This window comes from Cebidichthys violaceus, unplaced genomic scaffold (assembly GCF_023349555.1).
Source record: "Cebidichthys violaceus isolate CVI_PGR_0920_01 unplaced genomic scaffold, fCebVio1.0.p SCAF_7, whole genome shotgun sequence".
NCBI lineage: Eukaryota > Metazoa > Chordata > Actinopteri > Perciformes > Stichaeidae > Cebidichthys > Cebidichthys violaceus.
Window position 1 is genome coordinate 16,540,629 of NW_027176927.1, and position 25,998 is coordinate 16,566,626.

The 25,998-nt window shown below is 43.2% G+C and overlaps 4 protein-coding genes across 13 annotated transcripts in view; 2 read left to right on the top strand and 2 right to left on the bottom strand.

Annotated features, from left to right (window-relative positions):
* Positions 1-4,928, top strand: part of triob (trio Rho guanine nucleotide exchange factor b) — a 93,953-nt gene extending 89,025 nt beyond the window's left edge. For all 3 annotated transcript variants that reach the window (XM_068736000.1, XM_068736002.1, XM_068736003.1), the window contains 7 exons: positions 36-198; positions 385-506; positions 612-690; positions 1,034-1,234; positions 1,345-1,483; positions 1,743-1,929; positions 2,071-4,928. In XM_068736000.1, the coding sequence (XP_068592101.1) occupies positions 36-198; positions 385-506; positions 612-690; positions 1,034-1,234; positions 1,345-1,483; positions 1,743-1,929; positions 2,071-2,486 (1,307 nt within the window). In that variant the 3' untranslated portion in view covers positions 2,487-4,928. The remainder of the gene's footprint in view (positions 1-35; positions 199-384; positions 507-611; positions 691-1,033; positions 1,235-1,344; positions 1,484-1,742; positions 1,930-2,070) is intronic.
* Positions 4,929-7,068: 2,140 nt separating this feature from the next.
* LOC137891073 (uncharacterized) lies at positions 7,069-21,164 on the bottom strand. The gene is made up of 5 exons (XM_068735498.1): positions 20,960-21,164; positions 19,689-19,853; positions 18,609-19,509; positions 10,689-10,949; positions 7,069-10,215 (listed from the first exon to the last, which is right to left on the bottom strand). The coding sequence occupies exons 1-5, from the start codon at positions 20,964-20,966 to the stop codon at positions 9,120-9,122; spliced, it is 2,430 nt and encodes an 809-aa protein (XP_068591599.1). The 5' UTR covers positions 20,967-21,164; the 3' UTR covers positions 7,069-9,119.
* Positions 12,610-16,240, bottom strand: LOC137891162 (C-C chemokine receptor type 2-like). 3 transcript variants are annotated; one of them, XM_068735638.1, is made up of 4 exons: positions 16,076-16,240; positions 14,240-14,376; positions 13,888-14,060; positions 12,610-13,564 (listed from the first exon to the last, which is right to left on the bottom strand). In XM_068735638.1, the coding sequence occupies exons 1-4, from the start codon at positions 16,078-16,080 to the stop codon at positions 12,854-12,856; spliced, it is 1,026 nt and encodes a 341-aa protein (XP_068591739.1). In that variant the 5' UTR covers positions 16,081-16,240; the 3' UTR covers positions 12,610-12,853. The 3 variants fall into 3 exon arrangements, with proteins under 3 accessions (XP_068591739.1, XP_068591738.1, XP_068591740.1); XM_068735637.1 differs by lacking the exon at positions 16,076-16,240 and adding an exon at positions 15,333-15,935; XM_068735639.1 differs by lacking the exon at positions 16,076-16,240 and having other exon boundaries at positions 14,269-14,352.
* Positions 21,165-22,519: 1,355 nt separating the features above from the next.
* Positions 22,520-25,998, top strand: part of cobl (cordon-bleu WH2 repeat protein) — a 45,117-nt gene continuing 41,638 nt past the window's right edge. For all 6 annotated transcript variants that reach the window (XM_068735520.1, XM_068735524.1, XM_068735525.1 and 3 more), the window contains exons 1-2: positions 22,520-22,619; positions 22,865-22,989. In XM_068735520.1, coding sequence (XP_068591621.1) covers positions 22,961-22,989 — 29 coding nt within the window. In that variant the 5' untranslated portion in view covers positions 22,520-22,619; positions 22,865-22,960. The remainder of the gene's footprint in view (positions 22,620-22,864; positions 22,990-25,998) is intronic.

The window sequence follows — 25,998 nt, forward strand, 5'->3', positions numbered from 1 at the left end:
TCTCGTCATCTTTGTCCTCTCATCTTTCTCTCCAGCTCCCCCAGAGTTCCTCATTCCTGTCAGCGATGTAGCGTGCGAGGGTGGCGACAGCGTCACTCTGAAGTGTAAAGTGTGTGGTCGACCCCGGGCCACTGTCACTTGGCGGGGACCTGACAACAACACTCTGAGCAACAACGGACACTACAGCATCACTCACAGGTGACGGGGCAAATATTCTTGACTTCATTTGAAGTGACTTGAATGAAGCATCAGGTTCATGGGATATGAATGCCTTAACGCAAAACGCTGCTGTTCATTTGGCACCATGTGCAATTGAAACAATCTCAAGCTAGCATGGTGCATCTTGTTTGATGTTTCATTTTCCTCCCTTCTCTCTCTCTACAGTGAGACAGGAGAGGCAGCTCTTCGTATCCTGGGAGTGTCTGTGGAGGACAGTGGTGTTTACGTCTGTGTTGCCTCAAATGTAGCAGGCTCTGTCACCTCCTCCGCCAGCCTCCGAGTCTCAGGTGAGAGTCTGTTCGCTCTATGAACCCTTTAACTGTTCATTTGCCAGTAAGCTACCTGGGATTTTTCTGTAAAGGTATAATTATTGGGCCTGAATGTGTTCTCAGGAACCCCTGATGATGGCAGTGAAGTCCTCTGGAAAAGCAGCTTTGAGTCCCACTACACAGAGATCACTGAGCTTGGAAGGTAAGAACGTACCGATAACACTTTTATTTGAACTCTTACTAATCTGGGATACGCCTATTCATATCCTTAGCTACATTCTCACAACTAATTCTCAGAAGTAAGGGTATTTGGATGATTTTAAATTCCTCGCTAATTGAATGCAATACCTGCTATCTTCTGACATACACTGATCTGACAAATGTAACAGTATGTATAACCCTTACCTTATGTTGCCTGTTAAATCCAGTCCAGGCACATACATTATAGATACCTGATCTACCTGAGATGCAGAGTAATCTAAATGTAACACTGTATTAAACAGGTATTCACATATTTGTCTCAACCCTAATTTCTGCTCCCTCAGGGGCCGGTTCTCAGTGACTAAGCGGTGCGACCAGAGAGGGAGTAAACGGACAGTTGCAGCAAAACACATTAACAAGAAGCTGCTGCTTCGAGAGCAGGTGCTGCAGGAGGTGCGACTCCTGCAGGCTCTGGAACATCCCAACCTGGTCAAGCTGCTGGACACGTATGAGACGGCCCACAGCTACGTACTTGTACAAGAGATGTGAGTGCAGTCGTGTTTTCGTGCAGCCGTTGCGACTCCCCGTTCCGATCCAAATCGTGGATTTCAAGTCGCTAATGACCTACAAATGCTTTATGTGTTCCTGTTTTCAGGGCAGACCAGGGACGTTTCCTGGACTACATAGTGAGCTGGGGCAACCTGACGGAGGAGAAGGTGGCTCTCTACCTCAGAGATGTTCTGGAAGCTCTCCACTACCTGCACAGCTGGAGGATAGCACACCTTGACCTCAAAGTAAATACATATTCCGACATCAGCGTGGAGCTAAATAATTAGTAGATTAACAGATTAGTTGTTTGCTGTTTTGATCATTAATCATTTAACCTGTTTATTTAATTCTGTATTTCTTTATTTTAAAAGTGGCCAACATTCTCTGATCCAGCTTCTAGAATGTTCTGTTTATGTTTATCTGATGTGATAGCGAAATGAATATGTTATGGTTTTGGACCAACGTTTGCGTCAAAATTCAAAGCTTTCCCTTTTGCTCCTGCAGCCAGAGAACATTGTGGTGGAACACGTCTCCTCCCAGCCAGTGATCAAGCTCACAGACTTTGGTGATGCCACTCAGCTGAACCCTCCCTCCTTCTACATCCATCCTCTCCTGGGGAGCCCAGAGTTCTCCGCTCCTGAGCTGATCCTGGGTCAGCCTGCCTCGCTGACGTCTGACCTCTGGAGCTTAGGTTTGTGACTAAGCGCGAGTAGTCTGTACCTTGCATAGGACATCGTAAGAATTCAGAAATACATCGTTATGTGTTGTTCTGTTCTCTCTTTCTGTGTATTCATCGATTGATCTGCTGGTGTATTGACTGGATGATTTACAGGGGTGGTGACCTACGTTATACTGAGTGGCGCCTCTCCCTTCCTGGATGAGAGTTTGGAGGAGACGTGTCTGAACATCTGTCGCCTGGACTTCAGCTTCCCCGAGGACTACTTCCAGGGCGTGAGCCCAGCTGCCAGAGACTTCGTCTGCCTGCTGCTCCAGGGCGAGCCGGAGCGACGGCCCCCCGCAGCTTCCTGCCTGCAGGAGCCCTGGCTCCAGCCCCGAGGCGTGATCCACAGAGACACTGGCCACGCCACCTCAAATCACACGCAGCCGCCGTCTCCGAATCATCACGCCTCACACCTGGACACCTCCAGACTCATTTCCTTCATCGAGAGAAGGAAACACCAGAACGATGTTCGGCCCATCGGCGCCATTAAGGCCTTCCTTCACAGCCGTCTGCTTAACCACATCTAACAAACGGGTCTCTGGGTAGCTGTGACGGTAACAGCGTGTACTGTAGACGCCATTGTTGGGGTATAGAAGGAATTCATGCCTGTCCAACAAAATGAAGAGGATGGGTAACAAGTTGGTTCAGTTGAGCTGTGCTACTGAGAGGACCACCAGCAACATTTCCACAACGATCACCTTTTCCCTCGCCAAGCCACAAGAGTCCTGCTGCTGCTGACTGATCGATCTCTGCTGATAAACGCCTTTGACTCTCCCCCCCGACTCCCCCCTCCTCACCCGTGGCATACTGTCGTTATGCCTGCACAACAAATGAACTGTTGGAATCTGTTTGAGATTTCAAACCTTGACTTAGCAGGGAGAGAAAACCCAGCTTTCTCAACCCGCTTCCTCAGCAAGCTCGAGCGAGTCTCGCGTTTTCGGACAGCGTTGAACGGAGAAAATAGGATACTGTGCGATATGAGTAATTCAGGCTGCTTTCGGTTGAACGCAAGAAAATGTTTCTTTTCTAACGAGAGATTACTTTTTGTAAATGAAACCATGTACAGCGAGGAATACAGAGAACTGTCTTTATTCGTACCTTTTGGGAAAACAAAGGTGAGTTAGTGAGTAGAAAGGAGAACCAGAGAAATGAGGTGTGTGTACAAGGTGGCACCCGTCAGCAGGGTCCACTTATTCTAGAACAATATGAAGACCAAAACCATGTTTTCCAGAAACACATTATAGTTACATTCAGTGCAATAGTTTGCTTATCTTTATGCCCCGCCCCCGCTCAGTTTGAAAGGTGAAATCGTTTCAGTTTTGTGACACTTAAGAGAAACTAAATTAACTTAAATTAAGCATTAAAGCTATTCAGCAAAGCTTCTCAGATTTTTACCTGCATCCGCCTTATTTGTAAATAACGTGTTCCTGCCTTTCATTGTCATTTTGAAGAATTCTGTCTCGAGCGAACAAAAGCTATATCATTTGCCGAGTGTTGCTGAGACCTTGCAGTTTGGTGAAGCGAGTCGCTCCCCGCGAGCCCTCAGCAGCTGGATTATCACCGTGAACAAACCGCTACTAGAAATGCACTCGTATTTTGCATCAATTCCCATGTGCAATGTTGCAGCTTTAACATTTATGCAACTATTTATGAAGACTTTGTGTTGTAGCCGTATTCTTAAAAAGGCATGTACGTACCTGGTACTGCGATAGATGTCTGTATTGTGTTAACTCTTATGTATTAAGTTCAGTATTAATATCTTCAAAACCCCCAGACAGGAGGCGGGTTTTCGGAAATAATGTATAAAAATGTGTATCTATAAAATATAGGCACTTATGCTTTCATTTTGTCATTGTTCTGTTTTTATTTTCTGTAACAATACCAAAGTTGACTCTGCTTTCTTTTCCTGCTAAAATGTGTTTTATTTTATGATTTCTCATGTTAAGTTATATCAGACCACACTGAATCAGGACATGCGAGTGTTTACATCGGTTCAGTCTGGCTTTATTTATTCTTATTGTAATAAGAAATTGTTTGGTGGTTTCTGAAAAAACAACAACTAATATTTCACTTGTCTTTTTTTTTTTTTCAAGCTGTGCACAAAGTGGTTTGCTGTGTGACTTTGTTTGGCTTCTGTAGGTATAGGTTCTGGTGTATGTCGCTACATTTTGAAGCATCTCAGTTTGACGTCAAAAGACAGACTTTTTTTCCAAGCGGTGGGTCTGGAAAAAGCGTCTCATTGTGGCCGACTCACCGCGGACTTCAAGTTACTGGAGAATGCGTTAAACCCTTTTAGAGACACAAATATCGTTCAAATGTGTCCCTTTGATAAATATCATTCAGCATTAACAGCGATCTGACGTGAAAGAAGTCTCTTCCAGTTTTTCGTTTTTCGTTTGAATGAGTTGATGTCTTGAGGTTATGAAGTTATTGAAAACGTTTTTCTTTTAAATGCCAGTTGAGGGAGTCGACCTAGAGAGGCGGGTGGAGCTAAGTGGTGCATTGTTTCTTCTTTTATTTGAAGGTTGTAAGAGTTACTGTCTGATTTGATGTTAAAGAAGTTTGTCCGTACCGTCTGAGTCTCTCATTTTGTGTCATTGTTATTTATTGGTGTGGATCTAGGTTTCCCAAAATCATGCCGTTAATCAGTTTATCAAATTCTCTCAACGATTATGATCGAAGTAATGCAATGCCTTTGGGAAACCCAGCCTATACATGATGTAAAGATGTACAGAGAGGGTCGGGCAGCTCTGCCCACACCCAGGATGTAAACCTCATAACTACGTCATATTTTAAATACAAATAGAACAAGACTGCAGCAATGTCATTTTGAATGTCTTATTATGACTTGTTTTTATTTTTGCATGTATATTTCTTTGTACAGAAGATGATGTGTTTACATGTTACTAAGTGCTGTAAATATTTAATTTTGTCCTCTGTTATTTTGCCATTAAACATACAAGGAACAACCGGCGTCTGGAACGTTGTGTGCACATACTCACATGCACCCACAACATGAACATGTCATTTGTCTTGAAACTATAGTGTTATTTATTCACAATTTCCCATAAGCTGTGAGGGTTGGAAGGCGAGGCGATACTGTATTTACGGCACGACGGCAGGGGGAAACCCCTGAAGAGGTCAACGGGCAATCAAGCCGTAGGAAGACAGCCAATAATGAACACCTTCCATACTGCGAGAGGCTTGTCTTACACTGAGCGAAAGTTTCCATTTCAAACTAGAAGCCAAGAGAAAAGGTACGAATCTGATGAGTTTGATATGTAGACCAACGAGGGGAAACCCTTTGTTTCCAACAATGAAACGCGAGATGATAAAAGAAGGACGCGTGAACAGTAATACTAAGCTGATGTATTTACTGTGATAAAGATCTGTGTCTGTGATAACCCATAGAAATGACAGCGGAAACGCCACGTCGCTGATCTTATCTGTCCTCTGCAGATGCTGCTACTGTGCACATGAATCAGTAGAGCACACAATTCCCCCTCCTGCTCCCACTTCTTGTGTCAGATACTTGTGTTTAGACACAACAAAAGAGAGATACAAGTCACCACAAAGTGTTATTTGAAGAGACCACAGAAAAAGTACTGGAGAAAGTATTAGTTGGAAGCCATGTACTGTGCAAGTTGTATTCGCCAGTTCACCGCGATTCACTGCGATTATGGAAAAAAAAACCTGAGTTTGTTCACAGATGTGTGAAAGGACACCTTATCAGATATGAAACATGTTGTTCTTCTCAGAAGCAGCAGAAGCAGCAAATATTTTGCATGAAACCACAGAGGCTATCTTTGTCACAATCTCTAAATCTCTCGCTAGAGCTGGTAGGTGTGAAGTCGCTGCATCCTGGCATAGTGTGTACTATGTTACGGTTCATGCGTTTGCTCACAAACAAGTGTCGCATGACATTTCCATGACTGATGATGTGTTTTCTTTGACTGTTTCTTCCAGCGTCTTAATCAATATTATTCCCTCTGTGACCTGCTGTAACGTCTGGCCATCCTTTTGTCTCCGTCTCCCTCTGAATTCAGCATCTGTCGAAATCCCCGTCTGACACGTCTAGTCTTGGTTTAAATAAGTGAAACCCTGATAACAGTTGAATCACGACATATCAAGTCATCTGAGCCTATGCGCATGAGTGATAGGGATTTTATGAGAGTGAAAATTACGTGATTGTCGCCTACACACATGGTCATGGACCGTAATTAATATCAAACAATGTACAGTAGGCCTGCTGTGAAACCAGTTTCTGCAGGACCACTAGATGGCACTAAAGAACCGATTTGATGGTTTAATGATCACACTACTGGTCGATCATCAAGTTTACATGATTGATGAAAGTAGGACCAGTGACGGTAATAGTGAACAGTGCAATAGTGGTGAGGACAGAGTCTCTCACATTGTGGAAAGTCCCTCCACTCCTTTCATCGTGGACAGTTTCAGAAGTGTTTCGAAGAGTTATTCAAATTAAGACACTTTCTAGTCTCTTACTAATTATAAAATTGCAAAGCATGCTGATTTTGGCAACTTAGCCGAAGCTTTGCTATTAGAGAATGGCATCTAGTGGTATAGCTCAACTAATGTTATTCCCTTCAGAGTTCCATGATCACAGAAATACATTGTGCTTATTTTGTTGTTTGTTTTATTCACATCAGGGCCGCCCCGCACCACCCGGCCAGCCCGATAACTGATCCAAATCTAACACACCCAACAGGTGCGTGCTGGGCGTGGTTAACGTGCGAACAATGCTGAAGCGCTCATGGCGATCCTTCTTTCGGATGGGCGCGTGAGGCCCTTCTTGCCTGTGTGGTTTTTTTTTTTACCGTCAATCCCCGTCACGCGGTCTCCTGGGCCCTCATTCAGACCGAGTGGACTGGTTGTATACCGGGACAGAGACGCGCGTGACGGGATGCTTTGAGAATGAACGAGCAGAGGAGGTGAACGTGGTGAACGTGTGCGCGCGCTGATAACAAAGTTCCAAAAGGGCTTCAAATGTAATCATCAAAGGGAGATGTGTGCAAAAAATACAGCAAGAACGTATCGGTGTACTTAAAAAAATAAAATAATAAGTTCTCAAGTATGTGTGCTATTTTTAATAAAACAATTGTATTGAAAAGAATATCGTACATAAATAATGAACATGACATCAACATTACAAAAATATCTGCATACATCAGCACGGTTCCTTTGATAGAAACAACAACAAATGGTCACAATGTGATGCTTCTCTTCAGAATGTAATACTGCATCATACAATATAATGCAAATACAATAAAGAAAAAATAAAGATACTATTGATAATCCCATTATTGGAAAATAAAAATACTGCTGTCATTTATGAGAATGTGTTCTCTAGAGAGAGAGAGAGAGAGAGAGAGAGAGAGAGAGAGAGAGAGGATGTTTCAGTTGTATGCATCATAACCACTAGGCTACACCTGGAGGTGTTTGGTTGTCTGGTGGTATTACTGACAATGTCACAGTGATGTCATTAGGGGTTTAGTATTAAACAGACAAGGATTTGGTGTTTATGGACGATGACTTTTTTTCTTTCTCTCAATTCAATTTTCAATTTCAATAGCTTTATTGGCATGAAAGTTGAGAAACAGTATTGCCAAAGCATCAACAAAATTAAACATACAATACTATTAATACACAATAACATTAATATACAATATCATTAATATAACATCTAGATTGATTATTAATTACATACGTACAGTGTGTGTGTGTGTGTGTGTGTGTGTGTGTGTGTGTGTGTGTGTGTGTGTCACTCATTGTCCCTCATGTTGTGGCATGTTAAGACATATTGGGCAGCTAGATACTTCCTATCTCCTTCTCTGTCTCTCTGTCTCTCTGTGTGTGTGTCTCTCTCTCGCTCTCTCTCTCTCTCTCTCTCTCTCTATCTATCTCTCTCTCTGTCTCTCTCTGTCTCTCTCTGTCTCTCTCTCTCTCTGTCTCTCTCTGTCTCTCTCTCTCTCTCTCTGTCTCTCTCTCTCTCTCTCTGTCTCTCTCTCTCTCTGTCTCTCTCTGTCTCTCTCTCTCTCTCTCTCTCTCCCTCTCTCTCTCTCTGTCTCTCTCTCTCTCTCTCTCTCTCTCTCTCTCTCTCTCTCTCCCTCTGTCTCTCTGTCTCTCTCTCTCTCTCTCTCTGCCTCTCTGTCTCTCTCATTCCCCAACTTTATGAGAGTGCAATACTAATTCACTGTAAATAATGTAATTCCTGCTGATTTCTAGGTGAAATGTACTTTAATAAAAATAGCTCCCATGTGGCTCTGACAGAAATCCTGGGTTTTTGACTCATGGACGATGTTGAATACTTAGATTAAAAAGATTAAAAATCTAAACATAAAATGTGTTATCGTCAGCTCAAGTGTGTACAGTACATTAATAAAAGCAACCGTAAGAGAATAAACACAGAGGAAGAAGCCCGAAAGAAGAAAGGAGCTTTCTGCACGTTCAGCAAGTTTCTAATCCCATGGCTATACTTTCAAAATGCCTTCTATGTGGAAATGATGAACAACTTTATTTAACTGTGATAACATCGATTGAATGGGATGCTTAGTCAGTCTGCAGGAGAATATTGATTTTTAGAAATGACCTGGTTTTGTGAAATTCTGATTAATATCAGTAGAAACACTGCAGAGATATTTTCACCATTTGACAGTGACATGCACATCTTTGCACAAGAGACCGCAAAAGTTAAAGTGACGACTTGGTTGTGTGCGTCATCCTCCTGTCGGGTTGTGGTTTTCTCTAGCTTGAGGTCAGGTGCAAATCTTGCTGCTACATGCTATGAAACTTGCAATATTTGAACGCTTCCAGCTGCACCGGGGACCTTTTGCTCTGCAACGGTTTGCTACAGAAAGCCGATGCAGTTGTGAGAGAGGAAATCTAATATTCATTTCACCTCTCTTAGCGGTGGCTCCCCTTGATTGAATGCAACGAAATGGTCGGTATCTCTGAGTTGGGCTCTGGCTTGCTGGCTGTTTTTATTTTGGCAGCTGGTGCCCAAATGAGGTCAGGACAGCTGTTCTAGTTGACACTGTTTCTTACTCGGCTTCAGCCAGCAGCGTGTTTACCATGCATACCCAACAATGTATTTACAATTCGTATAATTAGCAACCTATCGTTGATAGAAACGACACGCGTCAGACGGCAGTGCTCCTCTCGTCCAGGCTGGTGGTCAGTGAGTAGACTGATGCTGCGTTTCTGTCCTGAGGCATGTAGACCTTGACCAGCTGACACAGCCTGCAGGGAGCCCTGTTCATCAACCGCAGCAGGTGCCTCCTGAACTTCTGGCCGACAAACACGTACAGGATGGGGTTGAGGCAGCTGTGCGAGTAGGCAATGGCCTCAGTGGCTTGTAAAGCCAATCTGATGGCTTTGCTGCTCTCGCACTCTGTGTAGATGTCCAATAGCTCCAGTGCTTTGAAGAAGGACGCAACGTTGTAGGGGACCCAGCAGCAGAGGAACACGGCCACCACTATGAGAACTAAACGGATGGCCTGTTTCTTGGATGACTGGCTGTGCAGCAGCCTCCAGATAATCTGCGAGTAGCAGAAACCCATGATGAAAACGGGGACAAATAGACCCAAAATGTTCATTTTAAAAAGGCTGAAGATCGTCCAGAAGTGCTCGTTGGCGGAAGTGGTGTCATTCAAAAAATTTTTGGGATACACAGAGTAGCAGGGCTGAGACATATTACCACTAGGCTGCTGTTTGAGAAAGACCAGGTCAGGGAAAGAAGCCAGAAATCCAGCCACCCAAGTAACGGCGGCCGCGATCATTCCAAAGGACCTCGTCCGTGCTCTCATCGCGTAAACGGCGTGTACTATAGCCAAGTAGCGGTCGATGCTCATGAGACTGATGAAAAAGATCCCACAGTAAAAGACGATGTGATATATACCCAGCACCACTTTGCACATAGCGTCCCCAAACAGCCACTGGTCCCGGGCTTGGTGGGCTAGGAAGGGAAGCGTGCACACCAAGAGAAGGTCGGCGGCAGCCAGGTTTAAGAGGCACACGTCGGTCATGCTGCGGAGTCGCACGCCACAAGCAATGACCCAGATGACCAGAGAGTTACCCAGAAGGCCCAGGAGGAAGAACATGACGTAGAGGGCTGGAAGAAACTTGGCCCCGTGACGCTCGTACGTGCAAATCACCCCTTCGCCCTCCTCGGGGTAGTCATAACTGTAGTCTGTGGAGGTTACGTTGGTGCTATCGGAGAAGAATTCTGTGGTAGACCTGGTGAAAAACGGAGAAACAAAACCAGTAAGGACAACATGAATGATGAGGACGTTCCCATTAGTTCAGCTCAGTTTATGTGATCTACAACAATCTGGCTTAACATAGATATGAAAACACAACTCTTCTTCTTCACACTGTAGCGGTGAGGAGTGAAAAGAAATATGAAACCTTTCCACCAAGAAACAAACGGAAGCAACAAAAATCAGTTCTTGCAGCCCAATTCAGGCTCATACATCAACTAAATAGATGTAAGGGCAAAATAAGTATTAGAATGAAATACTAGATGGAAATGAAATGCTCAGCCGCGTAGCTGCTAACAGACATTCCTGTGCTAGGCTTGCAGTAAAGTGCAACAGTGGAATCTAGCAAGGCACACGCTGACGCAGATGCTTCGCATACTTTATGGTGATTTGAGGGACAAAAAGGAGAAAACCTAGTATTCTGTGTAGAGGCTATGGGTTTAAGCTCACCTTGTTAAGTTTCCTGTAGATGCACTCTCACTTATTCCTGTGAAAGCAACGATAGCAGAGACGGTTGTGGCCATGGTAGGTTTCCTGGGAAAAACAACAAAAAACACATGACCTACTTTCTGAAAGGAAAAAAGAAAAAGAAAGAAGAGGTACACACCCAGGATCAGCTTTCCAAGATTCAGCTGAATAAATTGTTGTGCATAGATTTTTGAGTATATCTCTTGAATGGTGGATCCTAAGGCTGTACGAGAGGTGGACGTCAAGTGTCACATAACATGCATGCAAGTTACACAGAAATCGGATATGGGAATTAAAAGAAGTGAGAAAAATTCAGTTCCTCATCAAAACCTTGGGCGTGCATGTTAGCCAAAACATTATGTTTAGCAATAGCATAGTCCATAGTTGATGTGGTCAGATTTATAAATCTTAAAGTCTTTCTTTGTTTGGATAAACAAAAACCCAGTCACCCAAACATTTCAGCACATGAAGTGTTTAATGGTGTATCTTTCTATAGTCAGTGGGTGTGTATGGTGTCTGAAGAGTCATGACATTAAAGCACAGTAGCCACAGCGGGCGAAAAAAAACCCCAGCAGGTTGATTTAGCAACAAACATGTCGACGGTTAAGATAGTTTTACTCTTTTCAATCTGTCTCTTTAATTGTGAGGAAGTGGACCCGTAGCAAGACACGCACAGCGCGGTGGAATTCCCTGAGGCTGCACATGATATGAATCCAAACACTTAAAACTATCCAAATACAGGAAACATAACTGATAGTCGGTTTTCCTCCTTTTCTCTTGTTGAGCCCTTTTTTTTTTTAAAGTGGCAAATAATAACCCCATGTCTAGAATGACTTACGTTAGGGTCAGTGTTAATCAATTCATTTCAACACCTGTTGAGCTTGTTATCCAATAACAATTGTACAGATATGGCACATAAAGCATGAGCATGTAAAAAAAAAAAAAAATTACCTGCGGATGCTGTTAAGATAGCTGATAGTGGTGTTCGTTCACAAGATCACAAGATGCTGAGGTGGACGACCAGATCAAAGACTTTATCAGCTATGCATCCAAGCCGATTATGTGATGCGCTCGACAAATGAGACTCTTTTCACACCTTCTTTCTTTGTGGTGCACAAACCTCTTTAAGAAAACACTCCCATCCCCCTACCCAAGCTTTAGGGGGGCTTGCGGGCCTACATATGAGAGATGTATATGGTTATATACTTCCTGCGAGTGCTTTTGAAAAGTTCTTGTAAGAGCAGTGTCTGCGGAAGAGCGGAACCACAAGTCCACATGTGCAAGCTTTTAAGAGATGCAATGCGACTCGGACCAGACCTGCAGCCATGCACAGCTGGAGGCTTGCAGAGCTCTGCATGTTCGTAGTGTTTTGCGTGGCAGAAGTGTTACTACAGATACGGCTGTCAATGCAGTCAAGGCTGTTATTTCAAAACAGCACAGAATAGGGAACATACTACTTTCCCTTCGTAAGGGAAAGTAGTATGACTAATATCTAGTGCTCTAATTAAGATGTGACTATCGCATGATCTTAAAACGGTTTATGCATCATTTTGAATTGTAGGCCCGGGTGACTAAACACTGGCTTGTTAGTCAGGTGTGTTATGTGACTCGGGGATTCTGCTCGGCACACTTCTTGTCAAATGCTTACAAGCTGCCAAGAATTCCTGCCTGATGCATAGTGATGCAATGCTGTGTCAAGAAGACACACACACACACACACGCACACACACGCACACACGCACACACACGCACACACACGCACACACACGCACACACACACACACACACACACACACACACACACACACACACACACACACACACGCTAGAACAACTGTTTAAACTCACAGATCAATAGTCTGAAAGTTGTTGGTTTTTTTACCTATAAAAAGAAAGAAGCAACCGATTTTGATTTCTTTTATTTTACAAAAAAAAAACCAATATTGTTTTACAAGCTTCACATATATTTTAATTTACATGATTTGATGAATTGCTTCATAAAATTCTATACACTTTCAAAACATTAGATTCCCTTGTTCTTACTAGGAATAATCTGAGGACCATTTCACAGCTCTAAGCAGCCGCCACACTGACAACACCACGCGCACACGCCGCGCCGTCTTCGTGGCGAGGTGAGTTCATCATTCTTAATAATCTGATTTCACAGGTGTGTTGGAAGTCTCTCCGTCTGTGGTGTCTCTGAAAGCCGTTCTGCCCTGGTGACCCCAGCAGGAGTATCTCGCCAGCACCTTGCCCAGTGACTTCCTAAACTTCTCCCCTACAAATGCATAGATGACCGGGTTCACGCAGCAGTGAGACAGTGCGAGGATCTCGGCAAAGTGGACGGCGAAGTTGATGTTTTTCGAAGCATCGCAGGTGTCCAGGATGTTCGGGAACAGCTGCAGTGTCTGTAGGAAAACTGTGACGTTGTAGGGCACCCAGCACACCACAAACACACACACTATGGTGAATATCAGCTTCACAGCCCTGTCCTTTTTGGTGTTCCTGGCCGTGGACAGCACGACGAGGATTTTCACATAGCAGAAAATCATGATGGGGAGGCACACGAATAGGCCCACTGTGTTCTCGCTGAAGTTTCGCAGTAACTTCCAAAAGCGCTGACTTTCGTCTGGGTACAGGGGCTGGCACACGGAGCTGTTGTCGTCTTCGTCCATCTCCAAAGAAGCAAATGTCACCACAGGTAGTGCCATAATGACAGAAATAACCCAGATGGTGATGCTGGCTGTGATTCCATAGCGAAGCGTCCGGGCTCGCATGGCCGCAACGGCGTGGACGATGGCCAGGTAGCGGTCCACGCTCATCAGGGTCACAAACAGAGTCCCACTGTAGAAACTCAGCTGTTCAGAGGAGCAGAGGGGGAAGCGAAATCAGAATTGGGTTTTGCTGGCCTCAATGAGGTTTTTTTCATACAGCTGAGCTGTGGTTTCACAGGAAAGCTGTCGTTACCATAAAAAACACCTTGGTTACTGACAGAAGAAAAAAAATCTAGAACAGTGAACATTAGAAAATGTTGTGCAACCTACAGTAGTTATAGGGAAAATTATATTTAATGTTGCTCTTTGCAAGAAATACAGGTTATTGGCAGAAAGAGACTCAGACACCTTTCCATTTCTGCACAGATATTTCAGATTTTTTCTAAAGAAAATAAATAAAGCCCCACCTGATAGCCTAATGTCATCAGTTTGCATGACGCAAGGTTTGGGTATTTGCAGGCCCAGAGGGGCAGGGTTGTAGCCATTATGAGGTCAGACAGGACCAGGTTCAGGAGGCATACGTCCGTCATAGTCTTCAGCTTTATGTGCCGGAGGAGAACCCAGAGTACCGTGGTGTTGCCTGTGAAATCAATTGAAATCATTAGTTGTTGCTTTAGGTTTCTTAAACGTTTCCTTTTGAAAACAGAACTGTTGCACATATCCAACTGTTGCATGCATCACTTTCAGCTGATCGGCTAAAATGCAAATTTGTATTCAAGCGTCCTTTTCTCTGTTACATTCAGGTCTTTTTCAACATACCTAGAAGACTGAGACAAAACATCACGTACAACAGAACCACCAAGAAAGTGGATCCATCAGGCAATTCTGGGCCTCGATCCTCATCGCAGGTGTCATTGTAATCATACTCGGGCTCGTACTCTGATATGTTCATGTTGCTGCGTGAGGAGGAACAGAACACACACACACAGATTACTTTGAGTGAACACAGTATTAAATCCGACCAAAATATCTAGAGTGACGCATAAAGTCCAAAACAATTGTGCTCTTTGATGTAAAGAGACAACAGAAGCATGGGTCGGCGTGACGACGTGTCAACATACAATCAACAAAACAGTTAAATTATTAATAACTAGTGACTATGTTTACCAGAATTAACATCATTACAATTGCTCCAAGTAAAAAATACATAATTGTTATAAACAAGTTGTAATACCAATTATATTACACAACAAAGTTTCACATCCACTACAATTTGACCCCTTTATTTACATTTGGGTGGCTACCTTTTGTGTGTGTGTGCGTGTGTGTGTGCGTGTGTGTGTGTGCACCTACTATGCTAATGAATAAGTACCTATGCTCATACGCTCCTTTTCATTTACTTTATATCAGGCATTGACTTGTGGCTGCTCTGGCCTTTTTTAAATGAAACTTCCTAGTAGACTTGATGCTACATGCGTTTGAGTTCAATCCTAACGCAGCTCTGGGTTGTTCTGGGAAACGTGTAATTTCACCGTGGTGGTCCTCCCAGACCTTCAGTCCATCCACTAACTAAACGTGAAAACACAAAACAGGAGTACCAGCCAGCAGTTTTAAACTTTCTTTTGTCAGTTTTGCTTTTCTCTCCTAAAGCGTAATCCTGTTGCTTACTTTCCTTCGGGCCTTTGCTCTCTCAACTCGGACTACTGTCGACCAGAAATAATAGATAACGAACAGAGTCTACAGTCATCTACAGTAGAACAATCCAAGGTCCAAATAAAACCGATTCTTTTCTTCCCCATGTGACGAGACTCCTTTCTGTCTTCAAGCCAATCCTAAAGATTGACCTCAACGTCCTCTCATTCGTGAAGCCAAAGTCAATTCAAATGTAAAAAATAAAAGTAGTGCTACTTACAATCTCATCTATTGACTCCTGATTCTATGTTCTTCACTTCATTTGCTCTGAAGTGTTGCCTCCACTCACATATCGTCAAAAAACACAAATCGCATGTTTTCCTCTTTATTGTGAGCAATACAATGTTCCATCATGACGACTGAACTGTGGATTTACCACACTGAACATTTTGCTCTGGCGAAACCTTAAGAAAAAAAAAGAAGTAATTCACACGTGACTGTGAGGGAATTCAGAGATGTTCCTGGAATTTCCTGCCCTTTAAGTTGAACCTCTCAAATCCAATCATCACTCCGTGAGTCATGCCTGAAAGGCGTCTGTAGAAAAGTTCAACTGTTGTCATTTCAGATCTAAAAAAGAATTGTCCAAATCTAAAAGAAAGCCACAGCTATAATTAGGACTGTGGTGTTTACTGCAGCTGATAACTTGACTTTCTCTGAATGCATGGGAACGTCAGAAGCAGTCTTGTCAGCAACCATCACCAGCCTAGATGTGTCTATGAATATCACAAACATCTTTGTACTCTGACCGTAATCAAATTCATGTGATCTCTTTTAAACCACATCTCACCATCAACGCATGTGGAACCACTAGCTTTGACAACCATGCCGACCCTCACTTCCTGTGTTTACACACACACACACAAACACACACACACACACACTCACACACAGGAGTAGGAAGTGAGAGGTGAAGGAGGTCCAGTAAAAAGCAACTAAACATTTAATAGTTGTTATTATGCTTACCGCATTGTCTGCCAAAATCACTGCTCCTGAATCGGTATGCTGTTGTGCCAAGCATCAAACGTACGTGTCATCCCGTCAACTTGCATTGCTCACTTTTTGTGTAGAATCCTGCTGCTGCAGAACTCATTTCTGGTAAAGTGAACTCTTGGTTTTGTTGTTTCCTCTGCACAGAGGTGTCAGTGTGGTTTTCTGAGAATTCTCCCTTGTGTGTTCACACATGTGGCGTGAAAGGAGTATGAAGGGGGAATGTATTCTAATGAGGAGCTCTTTGTTCTTTGCAAAGATGCATCTCAGGTGATATCAACTTTTGAGAAAAGCGTTCAGCTCATCAGGACTAGGAAGTTTTGATATTGAAATGAATGTGTTTTAATATGCTCATGTTTTTATGAAATGTATACAGTACTTTCTCCTCAACTAAAGGCCTTTAGCAACAAGCTGCCCTTATCATGGTACTTATAGACCATTCATTCAACACGTCTCTTGAAATGACTGTCTTCTTAGTTAAATGGTCAAACTTGTTTTCATTCTGTGAAAGAAGCAGCTTGTCATTGTCATAAACAATTACACTTACAGAAAACGTTACTATTATTCCCAATGTACAGCATGGGGCGAGTACTTTCCAATATGAAAGTCACAATGTGCAGTAAGAACCCAAGGTACCGTGGTGCATGCCTTTTATTGTAAATGAGCAGAAGTTGTGTCAGGCTGTGGATTTGGTGACTCCAAAATAAACCACACTCTAACATCATCATAGATAGGATAAGAGATGTGACACTTCATAAGCTTCACTGGCTTACTAAACTACCATACCAAAAAAATACATAACATAAAAGAGGAGCATTAAGCATAAAGCTGAAATATGTGAATACATGTATGAAAAAGATTTTGGGCAAATAACCCCGGAAATGAAAGTAAAATAACTGAGACAAATATGCATGAATGAAAACACAAGAAATAATTCAAATTTGCAATATACAGTACAAATGTGAGGCATGAAACAATATGGAGAAAATATCTGAAAAGGTACAGGCGTGTACGATGAGCCAAACTTTGTTCCAAAAGGTGCTACACAACAGGGACGTGAGGTCAGGGGTCATCATGACAAGTAAAAAACAAATAATTCTAAAATAAAAAATAATATTTCTCTACTGATCTGTGCTATAAATGTAATTTCTGTATCATTCCAATCATTTCAAGCATTTTTATAATCAGAATCTCTGAATGATCTCATGTCCTGTTCAAACAGAGGAGACAGTGAGGTGAGACAGAGACCAGCTGTTCCTCACCTCACTGTGAATCCTCACTAACTGTTGAGTCTTTTTCTGTCTCATTGTTTGTCACCACTGTAATATCTGTAGACTCTTTTATTATATGCCCTTTCTTTACATGGAATAATGTATTTCACGTCTGTGTAGAACATATTTAATGTTGCTGATCTGACATTAAACCGCAGTGAAAAAGCACAGAGAGGCAAACACTACCTCTGACTCACTGAAGGGGGCGAGCGAGAGCCCACGGGTCGGGTTCATGCTTGTTCTGTCGTTGCTCTTCTTCTACACTTCTCTTCTTCTTCTACACTTCTCTTCTTCTTCTACACTTCTCTTCTTCTTCTTCTTATATTTTGCCTTGACCACAAACATGTAAGATTCTATATCCAAGCTTAAAAATGTCTCTAAAAACAGTGAAATATGAACAAATCAATAGCAGTTCAACGTCGAACAGGTAAAGTAACCTTTTATGTGTTTGTTGTTCTCTTTATACATCCGGGGTTGTTACGCAGATTATCACGGAATCTCACGGTTTTCGCGGGTGGTGCTCGCGAGCGCTCCGCTTCTGAAACGCTCGCGGTGAAATCAAATATGTACTTTACCTATGTGTGTGTAAAGAATGCTGATATGAAATATGAAAAACAACCAGTAGTCAATGTGAACGCTGCCAGTTGAATGGTGATTTAAGCTTTTCTATTGGGTTCATATATTTGTAAATCTGACTCGTGTAGAGTCAGCGCCTCACCAGACACGAACCTCACCGCACGTCACTGCTACACAACCCTGCGTTAGTTACTGTGTGGCTTTGATTCATCATCAACCATTGAGTGAAAGAACTTCCACAAGGACAGTGTAAAAACACACCAAAGCCATTTATTGTTTAAATCCATACGGCATGAATGTTTCTCATCAAGTTACATTTGAAGCGCATAAACGACCTTTGTGCTCACAGGCCGTTACAAACAAAAGGTTCCTGGTTTACAGTCAAGTGTTCAGCAGGAAAAGGAGGGGCGTGGTATACCTTTGAGAGAAACTCCCTGAGGTCATGAAGTGACACTGATATTCATCAGATCAGACTTGATGGCACTACACATCTGACATGTTACTGCCAACACAGAATATTCCAGTGCAAACTTAAAACGCAAGTAAAAATCTGAAGACAATATGTACACACACACACATGCACGAGACAGTGCTGTGACAGAACAACATCATGCAGCATGAACAGTGGTACTATGGACCATAACCTGGCATCCACCTCCTACATGATGAAATTGGAGGTGGCATCAGAGGACCTGGACATGACTGAGCTCTTCCTGTATGAGCTATCTGAGATATCTCTGGTGGAGTGAAGGAGAACCACAGGCACCCATTTCCTCAGCATCTGCAAGACCCGCCTCATGAACTTCTGTCCCACAAAGGCGTAGATGATGGGGTTCAGGCAGCAGTGGGTGTAAGCAATGGTCTCGGTCACTATTATCGACAGCATTAAATGTGCTTGCGCGTCGCAATCGCTCAATATAGCTTTAAGTTTCAGAGACTTCAAGAAAAGGCAAATGTTATATGGTGCCCAGAATACGAAAAAGGCGATCACTATGGAGAGGATCAGCTTGACAACGCGGTGCTTCTTTGCGCTCCTCATGTTCACCAGTACGGGGATGATGCTGGAGTAGCAAACTATCATCACCAACAAGGGAACCACAAGACCCAATGCGTTTATGGTGACGATGCTGTAGAGCCTCCAGGCGTCGTTGTCCGGGGCGTAGCGACAGTTCAGCCCGTTGGACTCATTCATCACCTTCGTGAAGAGAACAGCCGGCAGAGAGACGAACAAGCTCAGCGTCCAGACGAGCGCGCTCAGAGCGACGCCTGCCCTCAGAGTGCGGTATCGCGCCACCTTGTGAGCGTGCATGATGACCATGTAGCGGTCCAGCGTCATGACAACCATGAAGAAGATGCTGCTGAAGAACCCGGTGCTGTGGGAGCCAGAGGCGAAGCGGCACATGAAGTCTCCGAAAGGCCATTGACCGAGCACGGAGAAGTGCGCGTAGAAAGGCAACGTGAGGACGAAGACGAGGTCGGAGACGGCCAGGTTGAAGAGGCAGATGTCTGTCAAGTTGGTCTGACGGCGGTGCTTCACCAGGACACACACCACCAAGCCATTGCCTTGGGAGAGGGAGGAAGACGCGGTTAAATATTCCAGATTATTATGCATCATATGTAAAGAAATGGTGCTCACTGACTCTCTCTCTCTCACTCACTCACTCACTCACTCACACACACACACACACACACACACACACACACACACACACACACACACACACACACACACACACACATACCTATGATGCCGACGACAAAAACCAAACTGTAGAGAGTGGGCAGAAAGATCTTGCTAAAATCCTTCAAATTGGTGTTGCTGCAGGGACTGAATGTGTTCGCGTCATCGTCATAATAGGATGAATAATCGTACGGTGGAATTGTCATGGTGCTATTTTCTCCATCATCTGCAGACAAAGATAAAAACAGTTCAGCATTTACAACATCTAACCTTCTTTTAGATTGAATCCTTGCACATTAGGGTCTAATGTACAGCCTCCATTAAAACGGCCAGGTTGCGGTTAAACACATGCTGTTAGTGGAGGTAAAGGGACGGAATTGAAGTTTGGCGTTCAAAGCATATAACATAACATTCACCAATTTTAACTGCATCATCTCAAACATTTTCATAGGGACTATTTTTTTAGAACCAGACAATAGTTTGAATGATTTAAATGATAACGTCTTTGATTATTCATTGAACGGGGCTACTGTAGATGTCAGGCACAGAATGTCACTCCACCGTGTTGGTGTCAACAAGACCGAATCAAAACCAAATGAATAAAATACAAAGAACCAAATCTATCTGCAAACAAAACCAAAAACTATCTTCACGGATTGTCACCAATGTGAGGGAGACATAATGTAACTTGGGTGAATAAACCCTCACAGTCAAGTGATAATGAAGGTTATTATGCCCCCTGTTGGTCTTCATAGGTCACTTACACACTATGCATTTGAAGAGAAAACAATTAAAACACTATGAAAAGGAACTTGTGCCAAGTTTCTCATATGAGGTTACACACCTGTTAACAATCAACTTGTCCGCTCACCGTATACAATTATTTTAGAACTATTTTTGATTATTGAAATGGTATTTAAGTTCCTTCACTTGTGAATTCCTTTTTGTCTGCCTTAGTTGATTAATGTTTGGAGGCTATGTGTGTGACAAATACATACACTGTGTGGTATAAAGCAGTCATTCCCAAAGACAGGGCACAGGTGGAGCGCAGGAGATTTGATCTAAGTCCCCAAATAAATTCGCGGAATTTCATCCAGTCTTAACCTGTATATCTGCAGTATATCTCTAAATGGAAACCTTCCCAATGGAAGGCCAAAGAAATAAAGTGCTGCATTACAGAGTTTGTGTCTAAGTGGAAAGTGGACATAAAACTGACAGCAGTGCATTACGACTCATTACAAATTATCACACGCAAATATTTCTTCAACAACAATATTGCGCTGATCTAGGCTACATCATGCAAAACATGTACAGATGTCAAAATGCATTCACCTGACATGGTGACGTCTCAGTGACCTGTCCTGTCAGGTGTAGTCGGTGGCTGCTCTTCAGGGCTCCTTATGTCTCTGTCCAGATCTTTATGGACACGATATCCTCAGGTGTGTGACGATGTAAGAAACCAACTGTCTCAAAGTCTGCACTCCCTCATTAGGGGCACACAAACAGAAGTAGACGGCTTTCATTTCCTGTGAGTCCTTTTAAGTGTGACTTGAAGATCGTTATCAGGAGTTCACAGATCACGAGGCATGCTTGATATGTAGACAACCAAGATAACAGGTTGGGACATCAACAACAAAAGAAAAAGAAGCAAAGCAGGCACTCATGTAGTCACAAGCGTGTCAGACTTTCACACTTAGGTAAATTATTTTTATTTTATGGATGAATAGTAACTTAGAATAGGGTTACCGACTGACTACAGTTAGAATTATAGCTATTTTTGACTCCTTTGTTGACAATTCTGTAATTCAATCACATCTGATTGAATCACAGAATTGCCAGTCAATTGTTGGTGACAGGGGGACTACTTTTGTTATATTTACAGCTTTAACTATTAGTTCAATGTGTTTAGTGTTAGTTTCTGTATTTGAGCAAAAACACAGTATTACCATCAGACACACAGACTTTCAAAAGGCGTCTGATGTTATGATATAATGATATTGGTATAGACTTGATGCTGCGTGGCTGTGCCCTGTTTTAGGCTACATATTGCACCGTGTTTTGTTGTTGTAGAGACATTCTTCTTATTGCTATTGTTATCATTAAAGTCATGCTTTTTCAGCCCTGACTATCCATTAACTGACGAAGTGGAGCGCAGCATCAGATGGATTTGCGGCACAGGCTGGTTTGCAGGATGGCGGTAGAGTGGTCTATGGGTGACCCCTTGTGGTGGAGAGTCACACCTCCGCTGTGCAGGGAGCTGTCGCATGAGCGCGATAGCACAAAGCATGCCGGGAAAAAAAAAGATTTGAATCTTCATCCTAGAATTTAAATGAGACATTATGCATAGAAGCTAAATTACGACTTCAACTTGTTGTTATCTCATAGGCCTATGGAACCTAACGTACAGCAACGACGATGATGCTTCTACTACTGCCTATATATTGCTAATAATAATTCTATCTATCTCTTAACTTAGAAGTTGACTTTATTTTTTGTTTGTGTCTTCATCGCAGACTGTAGGATCTCTATTCGGTCCGTCGCTCTCCAGCTGGCGCTCAGTGAATTCCCAATGAGGATGACTGACGTGCGATTTGCTGACGAAGGCGGTCTGAAGAGAGAGCTGCGCTAAGTTAGACAGACGCAGCAGCAAAATACAGGAAGTCGTGTAGCGTTGCCTTCTAAATAAAAGAGAGGACGCTCTCAGTAGCGTTACAGAGGCAGTAGTCGGTGTACCTTTTAATAATTTGTATACTCATATGTTATCTGTACAGGTTCGTTTTGGTAAAATGGGGAGAAACGTCCTTGTTAAATGCGGTTACCGCTATGAACTCTTATTTTGAAATGTCACACCGGAAGTTTAATTCAATATATCAGTTGACTTGACAATGCTCGAGGGAAAGTCAGCCGGAGGGACTGCGAAGATTATATCAAGTGGATTTGACAAGTAACAGTCCATGATAACGAGTCAGTAAGACAGTTTTGACTCACTGAAGTAAGTTGGACCTAAAATACTGAACATTTCATCGATTGTTGTGTCGTAGTTAGCGTTCACTCTGCGGTCTTTGTGCTTCTGGTCCAGCTGGACTGTCATCTCTGTCACTTGTTGGACCTGAAATAGAAAATACAAAGTTGTTTTATTCTTTCCAAAATGTCGTTTTTTTTATATTGGTAGAGATATGTTAGCAACCCTCACCCGCAGCGAGCATTACATGTCAGTTTTGGTGTGCTAACTCACAGGTGCTGGCATAATGGACGTCCAGCGCGTTTAGGAGCGACAGCGGATCCTCGGAGCTCGCGCACCGCTATCACCTCTAGTGGACCGTAATCACGGCAATGAGCGAGTCCTCCAAACCGCCTTCGGGGTAAGTCCTTCAGAACAACACATTACAGACTGACCTCAGCACTGCAACGTATATATTCTCCCTCTGACCTATACATAACTCAGAACGAACTTTCTCGATAATTACTCTTATTTCAGCTTGGAAAAAAAAGAAAAAGGTTTGGCCTCTAAAATATATGTAACGGTACATGTGTCTCCTTTGAATTATGTCTTTTAGAAATAGTGTGCAGTTCATCACGTGAGCCCAGCAACAATATGTATCACTATTCTCAACACTAAGTTATGTTTTATAAGTAGCCATGAGGTGTTTTCTTAATTACAGTAATGTCAGTATAATACGGCAAGGCAGGTTTATTTGTATGGAACATTTCAACAACAAGGCGATTCAAAGTGCTTCACATAAAACCATTAAAAGCATCAAAACATAATGCAAAAGAAAAGGAGATTAGAGTCATTAAAACGCTAAAAAGCTAAAAAAAAAAAAAAAAAAAATAGAATAATAGTTGCAGTGCAGTTTAATAAATAAAATACAGTAGTAGTAAAAATGCAGAAATTGATTAATATCCTTGAATGTGGTTTTTAATTAAAGGCAGCAGCATTGCGGGAGTCTGTTTGGTGCTTCATTGAGTAGCTGCCCCATGACAAACACTTGAAAGGCATGTTGTTTGGTCAGTACTGACAACGCAGAGAGGCTTCCAGCAGCCGCTGTGCCGTCCACACTGAGCTCTAGATCGTGTCGTGTTGTTTCAGCACCCTGTGAGGACAGTACACCGATATGTATTTATGCTGTATTACATGCTGCTGTGTGGGATTGTATGGAGACACGTAGCTTGATCAGAACAGCGTCCATGAAGCTGGCTAATACTCATTCACTGTAGTTGTTTTTGTTGTCGGAGGTAAACAGCTCTTGGCCGTTCAGATGTCATCGGGATACAGATACAATATGAGTAAAGTCTGTGTTCATTTAAGTGATATTTGCTGTCATCATGTCTCATTGATAGAAGGGTATGAGATAAAAGATTGTTTTATGAATTCTGTTGTTATTGCGATGGACTAATCTGGATTTAGCTTTTAATTCAAAGTAGAGTTTTATTGTCTTAGTGAGTATGGTTCACTGACCAGGTATGATCTGATAACAGCATAACGTGCTCCTTCTGATGACAGCTGAGCACTATAGAGCCACAAGTTGCTGACTTCATCGACTCTTCATGCCGTGTACGTATTGTTTGAAGGTGGTCTTTCTGTCTGTCCCGCTGCTCGCCCCTTCTTAGCTATCAGGCAGCAGCTCCTCGGGACGCTCTCAACTACCCCCCTCTGCGCTGCAGGTGTGTGTGTGGCGAAGGCTAAACAGCACCTCGATGGCCGTTCTCCAGCGGCAACAAGAGTAGTGTGTGAAAAAGTTAAATTAAGGTTTTCTCCTCTGATCTTTCGAGTAAAGGTCCCTTTAACCAGACACTCCTAAACACTGTGCTTCCAGACACTCGAGAGCCTGCTGGCCAAATAACAAAGTCGACTGGTCACACAGGCAGCTGGCAGTGGACCCAAAAATGCCTCTTTATCCGGTCGGTGTGTGACATTTCTGTCCATATAAATTACCACGACAACTCCCTTTTGTGTGGAGATCTCTCTCCTTCGTCATCACACGGGGAGCAGCTCCTCCACTACACGGCCCGGGCTTAATGAAACGCAGCTCATAAAACCTACAGGAACACACACACACACACACACACACACACACACACACACACACACACACACACACACACACACACACACACACACACACACACACAGAGCACGGCCATTAAGCAGACCATTGAGGAGGGAAGAGACTGCTCTTCTGAGTTGTGTGTGTGTGTGTGTGTGTGTGTGTGTGTGTGTGTGTGTGTGTGTGTGTGTGTGTGTGTGTGTGTGTGTGTGTGTGTGTGTGTGTGTGTGTGGAAAGCCTGAGTGCGTACTTCAGAAGTGGTGGAAAGGAATTAGGAATCAAGCCTTTATCTTTGAGCTTTATAAGCCTGTTATTAATTAAGCATGGAAAACAAACACCTTCCAGATAACACACGAGTGTATCGCTCATGGTGCATTGAGGTCTGGCAGCTGGCCTCCAAATGATAACATCACGACACGTTAACCCCGCTCTTTTTATTTAGAGTCCATTCACGCCTCTGACTTGAACCCGGTGACGTGTTTGGTTCATGTGAGGGTTCGAGCGTCTCGTATGGTCGTCGCAGTAGTAGTCCTGTAGTCTTGCGGTCCATGTCTGGACCTGGTGTTCGTGTGCGTCTGCCTGAGTGCGTGTTTGTGTGCTGAGGGAGCTTCGGTCCGGAAGCCTCTGATTAATGTGGTTTTGTTAAATGCTCTTAATTTTAGCATCCTCTCCCACAGGAGCAATAAGGAAGCGACCGATACACGAGCTGGGAGAATTAAGAGGGAACTGCTCTAATAACCTCGTCACAGCATCACTCACTTTATTTAGCTTTTTTTAAATCTTCAAAGTGTTTTACGAAGCTTTAACGGACCTTTTCTGTCTGTTTTTCTTGTTCGTCTTTTTCCTGGAGATACAACCGTGTGTGACGTCTGAACCTCGTGTTCAGCGTGAGTTTACCGACCAACACATTTGTTGGCGTATTTCTTATCTCTAGATGTTCCGTTTTAAAGTGCCTCATGAAGTGCAAAGACTAGAGGATTAAAGAAGAGAAAGCCTCACACCGCTCTCTACATCCGGATTTTCTCTTTTTTTTTTTTTTGCGCCGCCATCTGCCTCGCCGTTGTTCGGTCACACATCTTTATTTGAAATGCATCTGTTGTTTGTGTTGGCATCACTTCTGTCTCTATTCAGTTTTTTTTTTTTAAACCCACAGGAAGACCAGGCTGGCAGATTCTCACAGATAAATACAGTGTGGGATTACAAATAACTGTCCTCAGCTCAGCACACGCCCTGAGATAATTACGGTCTACCCACTGTCCCGTGTGCTCCTGTGCGCTCATGGCCGCTGTGCATCAACACCAGTTGCTAGCTGCACCGTATGTG

What these genes read in the sequence shown, in the direction of transcription:
- LOC137891162 (XM_068735637.1), bottom strand. An exon ending in GTTTTGTCTCAGTCTTCTAG is followed by an intron (nt 14,061 to 14,239) that starts GTATGTTGAAAA and finishes TTGATTTCACAG; the next exon opens with GCAACACCACGGTACTCTGG. An exon ending in TGATGACATTAGGCTATCAG is followed by an intron (nt 13,565 to 13,887) that starts GTGGGGCTTTAT and finishes TCCTCTGAACAG; the next exon opens with CTGAGTTTCTACAGTGGGAC.
- LOC137891073 (XM_068735498.1), bottom strand. An exon ending in TTTTGTCGTCGGCATCATAG is followed by an intron (nt 19,510 to 19,688) that starts GTATGTGTGTGT and finishes CCCTCTCCCAAG; the next exon opens with GCAATGGCTTGGTGGTGTGT. An exon ending in GCCACCTCCAATTTCATCAT is followed by an intron (nt 10,950 to 18,608) that starts GTAGGAGGTGGA and finishes TATGTGACACTT; the next exon opens with GACGTCCACCTCTCGTACAG.